A 13225-nucleotide genomic window follows, 5' to 3' on the forward strand; every position below is an offset into this window, starting at 1 on the left:
AAGAGTAGTCATCGATGGGCAAAAATCAGACGCTCATAATGTCAATGCATGACACTTTCAGCGTTCCGTCATGGGCACACCTCTCTTTCTGATCTTCATCAATGATCACCCAAATCACATTCTTAGATCATTCGTAGACATTTATGCCGATTACACTACCATCTATATCTATGGCAACATTTCAAAAGCCAGGAATAACCAAGAACCTTCTGATTCTCCCTCTATGTAGACGACACTACCATCTATACCTATGGCAACATTTTAAAAGCCAAGAACTTTCTGATTCTCTCTCTTCTGACCACGAGCACGTGGTGCAATTATGAAAAAAATTGGTGGTTAATTTTAATGCATCTAAGACCACACTTCACAGTTTCCATCACCAATACTTTGATCCCCATCTCTCTCTAATTGAAATGAATGGCTCTCGTCTTGGGAAAGCACCATGTTTTGACGATCTTCTGGGACTGAACTTCACTCCTGATCTGAAATGGAACACATATATCAAATCCATTGACAAGATGGTCAGAAAAAATGGTTGGATCATTCTATTGCTCCAGTAAGTATTTCACTCCCAATACAATCCTCTACTTGTGTGAGAGCCAAGCATGTCCTAGGATGGAGCACTGTTGCCACATCTGGAGAGGAGTTGCTCAGAGCATCCTTTTTTGCCTGGACAAGGTATAAAACAGACTTCAAAATCTAGTGGGTGATGTCCTTTTCTCTTCTCTTCAACCTCATTCTCAAAGAATAGCTGCTGTGAGCCTATCTCTGCTCTATTGTTATTTTCATGACAGGTACTTGACTGAGCTTCACTATATGCCCCCCTATAAAGCATTTGTAGAAAACACTCGACTAGTTACAACAACTACCAGTAATTTCCCTTACTCTTTATCTGTGCCTAAAACTAAGTGAAAATTCCATGAGCAGAGTTTTTTCTTAGTTTGAATTCCATGAGCAGAGTTTTTCCCAGAAATGATCGTCTGTGTAACACAATACTGCAGAGCTGCTTCCCAGCTGACTATAACATGGTCGTTTTCAAGACCAATGAAAACAGGTTCTTGATGAACCATCCTCTAAAATAAATTAACTTATGCAATTTCCATTATCACAGACCATCATGGTATCCATTAACCCTTATCCTTGAATGGCCTCTGGGCCTCGATAAGCAGTGACTATATGGTGCAAAAAAAAAATGGAAACTTCATAGGTTATCCAACACATAGATGGAACCGTCACAGATTATACAATATATAGAAGTCAAACATGTAGATGGCACCTTCATAGGTCATCCAATATGTAGATAGGACCCTTACAAGTCATTCAAAATGCATATGGAACCCTCACAAGTCATCCAAAAAGAGGAAACATTCACAGATCATCTACCATGTAGATGGAACCCTCATAGGTCATCCAACACGTAGATGGAACCCTCACAGGTCATCCAACACTTCCAACACTTAGATGAAACCTTTACAGGTCAACCAACATGTAGATGGAGGCCTCACAGGTCATCCAACATGTAGATGAAACCTTTACAGGTTATTCAACATGTAAATGGAACCTTTACAGGTCATCCAACATGTAAATGGAACCCTCAACGGTCATCCAACTCAGATGGAATCCTCATAATTCATTTAACATGTAGATAGAACTATCACAGATACTACTATTCCAGATCAAATCTAATTTGTCCTCGATATAATATGGAATTGCATCAAATTAGTACACACATAAAACCAAACACCATATATAAATATTTGAAGATACTAAGAACTTGAACCGTAAAATATGTTACCAAAATAACTGGATCTCGAGTGACCGACATGAAATTTTTTGTATTCTTTAAGGTGATGCTCCAGGAATAATCATTCATCACAATGGAATACATTTCTGAGATTTGTCTGCGTTTTTCTTTTATTTCATTTTTTATATTCATTAAGAGATTGTCATCTAGTGTATTTGTTTTATTTCTCCCGAAGCTCCTGAATGGTGTTACACAATGTATTTTTTCTTATACTTTAGTTTGTAAGGAGGCAATCACTGTGTCATCATAGACTTCAGTATATACAGGTCATCTAACCATACTACCATTCCGGATGAGGTATAATTTATCCTGAGTTAAACATGGAATTGCATCCACTTGGTATGCACATAAATATTGTGATAATGAAAACTTGAAGGATAAAAATTTTTTACCAAAAATACTGGATTCATCATTATAAATAAATGCTTGATATGCAGTAAAACCAAATTGAAAAAACAAAAGAAATAAAACAAATAATCAACTGAATCATTTTTATTTAAATACAAATTTGCAAAAGATTTCATCAACTTTTGAATGTATCACATGGCAAGAAATTTACAACGAGTTCATTCCTATGAACATACTCATTAAGTATTGAATAATCAACAATAATTTGACAAAATCTTTATTGTAGAATTGCTGTAAAAATATATTAGAAATAAAAAGAAAAATGATGGAATGTTTAAAATAAGAAATTGTCTGATAGAATGGAGTCAATTTTTTGTAATACACTTCTCTATAAATGGTACATTTTTCATATGATAAATAACATGGTTTATTTATGTACAACAAATTAAGGCATGAAAAATGTACTGCAAGGCACAACTGCTCCTGCTGATTCTCTATTCATATGATATTTAGGCATGACAAATTTAGGTTGGAAAAATTTAGGCACAAGAAATTTAGGTATGATTAATTTAGGCATGACAAATTTACGCACAACAAATCTAGGCATGACAAATTTAGGCAAAACAAATCTAGGCATGACGAATTTAGGCACAAGGAATTTAGATACGACAAATCTATGCACAACAAATTTATGCAAAACAAATTAAGGCACAAATTCTCTTGCTTTTTTGTTTTGTTTTGTTTTCAATAGAAATCTTCGTAAAAAGTAAACAAGAACTAAAGGAGAATATAAAAAAAATACGAATCAAACATAAAAAGAAAAAGTGTTCCTTTAAGTTAAAAGGAAAAACTTATTTTTTTATGCTTTTTTTTAAATCATAGATGTTTTTGTATTTTGTAGAGTAAGTGTGTTTTTTTGTTGTTTTTTATAGTAGATGTTTACGAAACAAAAAATGACAATGAAAAGTAAATATATCAACAAATTATTTAATTCCACCAAATCTCGGCATTTTAGTCTGAAAAAAAATGACAAAATACTTTTATAAATATTTTTAGTGAAAAAAAAAAACAGCATGCAAATTCATCTAAATTAAAATCAGTTTCTACCTATTCCTGACACGAGAATCCCAGATTGCTCGAATGACATGCCTAAATATCACATAAATAGAGAATCAGTAATAGTAGTTGTCATACATCTGTCGTGCCTTAATTTGTCAAACATAATTAGTAAAACCCCAGAATTTTCCAAACTAGAAGAATTTGGGGAATTCTGTTTTCCCAATCAAAAGTCCTGTTTCTCCCATTCTGTTTGCAAAGGCCTGCTTTTCATTCTATATTTCAAGCAAGATTATCAAAGTGGAGTGAATCGACCCACACAACTGCAAGTGCTTTATGCAAATAAATCCAGGCACTCCCTAATGTTTACAGTATGGGTAATACTTAAGAAAACACTGTCAACAGATTTGAAAAAGTTTGGTGTTTGTCTTGGATACAAATAGCTCACACGGTAAAATAATGTGTAAACATTCGAAAGCCTTTGAGATCCTAGTAAAGAAAAAAGAATTTATAATTGTTAAGATTTAGCATTCCAAAATATCTTTTGTTACGAAGGAATTCTCCAATATAGCTTCCATTCTCCTTTCTGGAGTGCCTTGTCCTGGCTAAGAAAAGAGGAAGAATCTAGCGGGCACTCTGTTTTATCATCTGGTTTGTGTACTCAGTTCACCTGAGAGGCAGCCTCTGATTGGGCAAGCCAGAAAAGAAGCGAAATACTTGCATCAATCAGTGCAAAGTATAGAAATTCAGCATAGATTTAAAATTGTAATGGCGGGTTGTTGCTGCTTTTTGTAGTACCACTGCTACAAATTCAATCTTTATTTTACATATAAAAGCTTATTGAATTTTCTTCTTTTTTTTCTGGTATATAATGACTATCGGTGCTTATTCAGATTTGCACTTATATCGATAAACAAAAACGAAGAAAAACTTTTATATTGTACCCACTTGTCACGGATTGAAGATTTTATATTCCAAAAATCAAAAAAATTGATCAAGTGGTTGTTTTTTTTATGAAAAACAAACTTGCCATTTTTTACCAATAAGTGACAGATGTGGCCATATAGAGAATATAAGAGGAAATAATCAGTGATTGTTTTGACAGTTTCCATCAGTTTCTGCATTAGGGTTGTCTGCTCTTGTTCTTCGATTCATTGGATGCTTTTTTCACCTTCATCGAAACAGAGTAAAATTTGATTTTCTCGGATAAAAAAACAAACTATATGATCAAATTACATGATTTTTGGAAATTTTCATCTTTGTCCCGTAACTGGTACATACAAAATACAGACATTTCTGTATTTTTTTAAATTTTAAATGCTGCCATAAGTGTCAACTTGAATAAGAACCTGACTATCTCCTATCAACTTGGTCTCTAGGTGACAGATAGAGGAATAGCCTTCAAATATGACGTTTATAAATAAATACCAATAAGCTGACCTGAATCAACTAGCAGTCTACTCAGAATGTGCATGTGGTATATCTCCATAAAACGCATACTTAGCGCCGATCATGAAAAACGTTGAGCAAGGAAGGGCATCATTTGTATAACTTTTGCTTTAGATAAACCTTCATCGATATTTCCATGCATATGGCAAGCCAGCTTCCTGGAATCCCCCTCTCCTCACTGCATAATGCTCCTTGACCTGTGTGTTAATAAAATAAACCATTGAAGAAGAAGATGAATCAGCACTTTGGCTGAGGATTAGTGTCCATCCATCGACTGTGTTTTGCATGTAGGCTTTCAGGGAGTGGGGTGATGGTAAATACTATAGACATGTGTGTGTGTGTGTGTGTGTGTGTGTGTGTGTGTGTGTGTGTGTGTGTGTAATAGCTTCAGTGGTTAGTTTTCTTTTTCATTTTAGTTTGTTAACTATAAGTGAGAATGTGTGTGCGCGTGTAGACACTTCTTAGCCTTTATACTCAATAAACTTTTGATCTACATACTTGAAATTTGGTATATAGGGAATTCAGACATGTGGAAAACTTTTTAATCGGTTTTCATCCAGAAAAAAGGTTTCTATGGAGTAAAAATTGAAAAATTGGTATGTGGGAGGGGGGCTCATCAAATTTTTATCTGTTTGTCAACGTTTTACAATCTGTTTGCATGCGTGAATTGTTCACATTTTAAGAATAAGTAGATTTGAAAACACATTTTAAAGATCGTATTAAGCTGACCTAATGGCTGTCGTACTTTATTCAATGTCTTTAGGTTTTGGTTTCGATCTCAGCCTGAGTACTTTTTTTTTTACTTACAAGAAGTGAACTATTTAGAAAAAACAATACTCGCATGCACATGTCTCGGTTTTTTTCCGTTTTTATTTCTTTTACTTCCTTTTTTCTTAAAGGAATTTAACGTTTCGTTTAATACCTACGGTATTTCTGTTTATAATAAATAAGAATTCTGCATGAATTACAATATTCATGCGTATTTTACAATAAGGCAATACCGGGGTAGCCTTGCTAGTATATATATATATATATATATATATATATATATATATATAGACGAAACATAATTATGAATGACTATATTTTAAATACACTCCTCTATAGATAGAGCACTCTGATGGCAGAAATGAAAGTTTCCATTTAAACGTAAAAGTAAAATGCTATGATAAGAATAATTGAATCCTCTCTGGTAACAACATTGTAAATAAAATAAACAAATGTATAAAATAATTTGTTTATAAGCAATGTGCATTTCTTCCATTTACCAGTAGGCAAGTAAGCTTAGGGGGTATAATCTTGGACTGTCATTAGAGATAGTTCGAATCTAGGGGATGGTAAGCCTGCTGTGTCTAGCCACACTGATGAGTCTTGAAAAAACAAAATACATTTCTGTGGATGTGTCTTTATGTGTGTATCTATTCAAGTTCATAAAATAATATCAATTATAATTACTTGGTATGAATAATAGTTGAGGTAGTTTCATAGTTCAATTTGTGTTGATCAGAATTTTGACAATTGTTAAATCAGCTTTAGATCAAACCTTTTTCATAAATCCAAGTCAAGGGTGAAAAATGAAAATTTAATAAATCAATTTTTTTCCATTCTAAACATCATATGCAATCCTCTCATAATGTTCTTTATCATTCAACTCACAATCTATCCATTTCATTAACCTTTAACCTCTAGTGGCTTTTCGCCTTGGTAAATCATGATAGATCAGTATTAAAAAAAATGGGTTTGTATTACTGTACACATAGATTCGAAAAAGTTGTCAAAAAACAAATATATAACAAATAAATGTTATCAAAGGCAAGATAAGTTACTTTTCTACCTAACTGGATATATTTTTCGTGTTTTTATTCAATGTAACATGTTTATTCAGCTTGAAAAACATATAGTGTTTACCGATATATTGCAAAATTCAAGATGGCGCCTCACTCCCTCTTTAACACGGTAAGTTTCGGAAAAGGTGCTATAAATAAAAAACTAGACAAAATACGGTTAAAAACCCGCCGAATATATGTCAACCTATGTCACGGTAACATATATTGAGCGAGTTTTAACAGTATTTTATCCAGTTTTTTTAATTTATAACACCTTTTCCGAAACTTACCGTGTTAAAGAGAAAATTAGACGCCATCTTGAATTTTCCAATACATCGGTAAACACTGTATGGTTTTCGAGCTGAATAAACATGTTACATTGAATAAAAACACGAAAAATATATCCAGTTTGGTAGAAAAGTAACTTATCTTGCCTTTGATAACATTTATTTGTTATATATTTGTTTTTTTGACAACTTTTTCGAATCTATGTATACAGTAATACAAACCCCAAAAAATGAATTTTATAACTTGAAAATCAGTCATTGCATTTGAAAGAAATGGTATTGTTTTCAAGTTTGTTTTGTTGTTTTTAATCTTGGCATCACCACTTATCAAGTCCAAAAGCCATTCGAGGATTAGAGTTAATAAGATTGAATGATTTTCAATCAAAAGATGAGGAACACTATGAAAGTACTAACCTTGATCAATGGTATGAACTGCATTTGATTATTCATGGGAAAGTTTATGGCAAGAATAGGTTGACATTAGATTTAAAGACAATGGTGTTGTAATCAATAGTAAGAGTGTTGTATCTCATCGTTTTACCGCACCATAAAAATAATCTCTGATTTTTTTTTTTTTTTAACTATTTTTTTTTTACAGTTGCATTTGAAATTTGAACTTTTTTTCTTTTCTGTTGTCGAATTTGGTGCTTGTTAAGATAGAGTCAACAGATCGACTTTTTTTTTAAATATGTGGTTTTAAGCAAAAAATCAACAGTACTTACTTGTCATATCGAAAATAGTAATATATTTTTTAAAAATACGAAAATTTGAATAGAAAAATATTTACAGTTAAAAGTGATTTTCATGGAAAATTGGGGAAATTGCATTTTCACTAGATGTGAAAATTAAAAAATGCAGGGGACATACTTATCTCCCTTTTCGCCACTTCAATGACTGACATAGTGTTTCAAACCATAGCGATAGACTTTTTACTAAAAACACAATAGCAGTTGTTCTATTCGATGAATTTTCGCAATTTTTAGATATAGTACTATTTTCGCAATGACAAGTAAGTACCGATTTTATTTATTCATTAATTTTTGCTTAAAACCATATATTTAAAAAGAAAATCGATCTGTCAACTTTTAACCAGCACTTCGAATTTCTCAATTTGTATAAATTGAATTTATTGCTATTTGCATTCAGATTCTAAAAATGTTCATTTTTGTTATCATTGTGAAAGTTCAAATTGTAGGTAACAAGATTGCAGAAGTGAATGAGACGAAATATTTGAGAGATAAATAAATAAAAAATCTAGGCAGAAAACAAAAACCTACCCTTTACCAATTTGAGAGATGGAGATTATTGTTTTTAATATATAAAATTAATCGAGTTCCGCGAAGTTTATTAATAACACAAATCATTCCTTAAAGTCAGAAAAGAAATTGAATTCTCTTGGCAGGGTTCATTTAATAAAAGTTGGGAAATAGCCCGCATACACACATTTTCTGTTGATTTTGGCAATTATTACGGTGAGGTTTGTCCCAAATAAAGCATATACATATATTCCAATCGTTTATTCTTTGCACTTTAATGGGATTGCGTTCATTTCCCGGGAATTAAATAGTCACAAGATTTCCGTGGTTGAAAATCGGAAAGTTTAGGTTGGTAAGAATCCAAGTTGTCCAAACCTGAAACAAAAGAGAAAATGAATTACAATATACGGACGAACGGTAAAACTAAAGAATAAGTCTCTCTCTCTCTCTCTCTCTCTCTCTCTCTCTCTCTCTCTCTCTCTCTCTCTCTCTCTCTCTCTCACACACACACACACACACACATGTCTATAAAAGAAAGTAAAAAATTCGAATAAAATTAGCATATAAGCATTAATATATATATATGTATATAAAGAGTTACCACTTTTCAAGGTCCGGATGCCATTCGAGGATAAGGGTTAATGGGTATACAGTAGTCAATGGGAAAATATTGTAGTAATCGTTAGTAGTGGAAATTTGGTAAATTGGATTACTTAAGGAGATGGTTCATCAAGAACTTGTTTACGTTGGACTTGAAGACGACCATATTGTAGTAGGCTGGAAAGCAGGCAAACAGAAGAGAGTTTTACAGGCGTGCAGTTCTAAGAAAGAAGCTTTGTTCATGGAATTTAGGTTTCGGCACAGATAACGAGTGGGGGAAATTATTGATTGTGGTTTCAGCCAGACGAGTGTTTTTCGTGAAAGTTTTAAAGATTATGACACAAAGCACGTTTTCAAGTTAAAATCAACGCATGATTATATAGTAATAGTGGGAAAAAACTTTTAATACATTTTTGTCTTGAGAGATACCAAAAACAATATGGCGGCATCCCATAGAACTCCATTTTGTGACAAGCACGAATTTTGTAACATATTTACATATTTTAAACGTGTTTTCTTCAGATTACGTTCGTAATGTTAAATAGATTTTAACTTGAAATGGTTCCTCATTTAATGATATTTAAGAAAAAAGCAATTATTTTTAGTGCATATAAAAAAAATTTATTGCTAATAAAAATTTTTATTGCCTATAAAATTTTTTATGGCCTATAAAAAATGTTTATTGCCTATAAAAAATTTTTATTGCCTATAAAAAAATTTTTTCTTGCCTATAAAAAAATTTTTATTGCCTATAAAATTTTTTTCTTGCCTATAAAATTTTTTTATTGCCTATAAAAAATGTTTATTCCCTATAAAAAAAAGTTATCACAATTACATTTACACCGTTGGTCTTTACTCTTACTATTTTTTAACTTTAACAAATAGCGAAATTTTAGTAAAAATATTTTTTTCCTATAATTTCAAACTTAACCATGCCTAATCGAAAGACCCTCTTTCATAGAGATGCTTGGATACATTTAAAAATCCTCCACCTTTATTGATATACTCTTCTCATCCTCATCCTCTTTAACTTTTCCTATTTATTGAAAGAATAGAGAAAGACAGTTATAAAGGAATTTTTCTCTCTCATCTTCCCTAACGAGATTTATCAAAATACACTTGAACAATGCACCGGGACAGAGGTTGGGATAGTGGTGTCTTCCTGGGGGTGGGGGGTGGGGGTCGCCAAAAATTAGGTCTCATAAACATTGTACTTCTTTCTCCAATCTAAGTAATTAGTCCCTGATCCTTGGATGATCCAAATGACTTAAAATTTTTCTTAACTACTCCTGAACGCTAACTCAATTTAATAACACTAAATCAGCAGTGACAATAGAGATATATGTATAGAATAGTCTACATTATTAGTACGAAATTTTGTAGTCGGTAAATGGACTCTTCAGATAAAAAACAATAGTCCCAACTGATTTTTTTGTCAGTTCTAATAAATTACAATGGTAGCTTCCAAATTATGCAGTAAAAATTACCTGCATATTACTGAATTATTAAAAAAAAGTTTAATCGTGTTAGCATGTGAAAAATTGCGGCCATCTTGTTTAAATCGAAACGGAAAATCACTTCCCTTTTTGAACTCTCCTGTGTCTTACGATCGTTTTCATCAAATATTTTTTTAATTATTTTCTTTAATAAATAATTTTCTACCTTATCGATTTTCATAATTTTTGGATATGATCATCTTAAAAATATGAGGAATACGTAGATGTCATTGTTTTCATGTGAAATTCAGTATTAGATTTGTGAAATTTCGTCCTAATAGTGTAGAAGCGCCAAATATTAAATATAGGTTTAACTATGTGATGCAAAGACAGACGTTCGAAAATAGATGAGGTTTAGAAATGTGAGATGTATTTCTATATATTAGTAGTAAATGAAAACGTTGCACGAAAGATAAAACAAAACCTCTTTAAAAAAAACAAAAAAAACGAAAGGATTTATTTACGTGGAAGAAGGTTGAATTATGTCCGAGTGAGGAAAAGGAAAAATTATAAGTTCTTTGGGCTGTTGAAGGTCGGCCAGCAGTTATCTACTGGTGAAGATCGTCAATGCTGGACAGAGACAAGAGAGAGAGAGAGAGAGAGAGAGAGAGAGAGAGAGAGAGAGAGAGAGAGAAAGAGAAAGGGTATTTCTTCACTGCTTCCAAGGTTCTCTTTGCTGACCGACCGTGATTCCCAAAGGAGCTGAATTAGTTCCTTAGGAGTCAGATGGAATCAATGAACCCTGCAAGTTGATTGGTCAGTGTGTGGCCAAATCGCTCAACAGGGACATTGATTCGCGAGAGAAAGTAAGTTTTTGTTTTATTCATAACAGCTAAACAAGAATAGTTCAAACTTCAGTCCCTCTATTTTCGTCTTCTTCTCATATATTAAATTATATGTCTTAGAAGCGCCCCCCTTGCTCGTTGCTCACATCACCTAGATTTTTTGGAAAACAGGCAAGATGGCTGTGCAAAAAATGTAACTTGATGCTCATATTTGCACCCAATTGACGGAAACTTATTAGTAATGCTTCAACAAGCGCTTTGTCGTTAATTTTACTGCATTTGTAAACGCCGTCCAGTCACTCAATTGTACAGGATTCATAAAATTACAGAAATTTGTGTCATTGATTTAATTCTGAATCTTGAGTCCATAAAAAATTCCAACTTTTAATTTCTCTATGGTTAGGTCTGGAAATTTCATGTAAATATATTTGAAACAGTCGCCATCGTTCTCAAGAGCCTTCACAAACTATTTCATGATGTTAAGTTTTATGTGAAGAGGAGGAAACACAATTTTGGGATGCTCCACCAAAGGAAAAGCCAGAACACTAAGAGAGCTAAGAATCAGTGCGCTAGGTGTGTCCGAAACTTTGTGAAAAATATTGAATAATTCAACCCACCTGTCTTTCCAAGCTTATAACTACTCGAAAAATGTAATTCAAACCCTAATTTTTTTTTTTTTTATTTAAATGGACAAGGACCAAGGTTTCATTAAAAAAAAAAAAAAAAAAAAAAGTTATTTAAAAAAAAAAGGTTTTAAACTTCGGACTTTACAGGTAAATTTCTAAAAAAAACACTACTTTTTTTGTTTTAAATTTGAATATATTATTTATTGATCTTTTATCTTCAATTTGTGATATATAAAACTTTGGTGAGTAAATTAATTATTTACTTTTTAATATACATTTCAAAATGGGGGGGGCGTGAATTAATTTGACCCCCTGTCTTTCCAAGATAAATTTCTAAAAAAACACTGTTCTTTTTTTTTTTTGTTTTAAATTTGAATATATTATTTATTGATCTTTTATCTTCAATTTGTGATATATAAACCTTTGGTGAGTAAATTAATTATTTACTTTTTAATAGACATTTTAAAATGGGGGAGGCGTGAATTAAAAAAAAACGTTTGTCTAAAATATCATATTCGGTTTATTGGAAAGAGCATAACATTTCACATTGACCCTGAAAATATCGTAAAAATAGAATTAATAGAAAAATTTGGATAAATTTTTAAAGTTTAAAAATTGAAAAATACTGAACTCATAAAATCAATTAATTTCATAACAGTTTTTTAAAAAATAAAAAATAATATTTCTATTACATTTTATACAACTTCAATAGTTTATTTTGGAAGTATAATCCATAAAGAAAATAAACAACCCACTTTTAAAAGAGAAATTACGAGTATTTATATTTTATTCGCAGTTTTGTGTTAGGGGTGTCAAAAATTCCTACAAAAATTCTGATACACCTATCAGTGCACTGCACACAGGTCAATCTTTTTTTACCCAGTGCCCTGTTATCACACAAATACAAGAAATAAGGAAATTTTGTGTAGCCACCTTGTAGTGCAAGGAAAACCTAACCATTTTCAAATCGACACATATGATCCATTGGTGCTGTCTGTATAAAATCTATTCCAAAATAAATTTGATTTCATCATATTTTTCTTTGAGGCCTGGAGGAACTGATCCATATAAGGTTACCATTGTGAAGAAGAACACATTTTAAACTTCTTTTGGAATTGTCTATAAAAAGGCACCAAATTTGAGAATAATACTGTTCGACACCAAGATGCTGCAGCAAGCCGACAACGTATTCTGCCATTTTCCTGGGTGAAATATGGCAAGAATTCAATATGGTGTTTTCTGTAGAAGGTTATGAGAGTTCCAAGCTGGTGTAGATATTTTTCTTTGAGTCTTGAAGCTAAAAGTTCAGAAGATTCTTTGGAAAGGTTGAGATCTCTAGTCAGATCATTAAGTTCTCTTTGAGAAAAAAGCTGTGGTAGTGAAGAAGGAGGAAAACCGATATCTGAAACAGTGGCTCCACTATTGTCAGTGGACAGAACAGATGCTTGGTCTTCTTCAGAACCAGGCAATTCCAATTTTGGCAAGCATTTAAACACTGGAACAGGAATTTCATTGCAATGTAGAATTGGTCTATTTACAAACTTCAGGTTTTGATAAACCAACAAATTCCTGTTCTTCCCTTCGTTTTGACTGCACAAAAATAGCAATCATCGAAATGGTTTTTGGTCCACCCCAGACCATTAGAATACCAAAGCAAAGAGACTTTCTATCGTTTTTATCCTCTATCGAAGA

At 32.2% G+C, this 13225-nt stretch overlaps 1 protein-coding gene across 2 annotated transcripts in view; it reads right to left on the bottom strand.

Moving 5' to 3' along the window:
- Positions 1-7807: 7807 nt before the first annotated feature.
- Positions 7808-13225, bottom strand: part of LOC145292117 (adhesion G protein-coupled receptor L1-like) — a 108655-nt gene continuing 103237 nt past the window's right edge. For both annotated transcript variants that reach the window (XM_080138222.1, XM_080138221.1), the window contains one exon: positions 7808-8401. In XM_080138222.1, the coding sequence (XP_079994348.1) occupies positions 8330-8401 (72 nt within the window). In that variant the 3' untranslated portion in view covers positions 7808-8329. The remainder of the gene's footprint in view (positions 8402-13225) is intronic.

This window comes from Euprymna scolopes, chromosome 13 (genome assembly GCF_053919585.1).
Source record: "Euprymna scolopes isolate OS-2025 chromosome 13, ASM5391958v1, whole genome shotgun sequence".
Taxonomy (NCBI): domain Eukaryota; kingdom Metazoa; phylum Mollusca; class Cephalopoda; order Sepiida; family Sepiolidae; genus Euprymna; species Euprymna scolopes.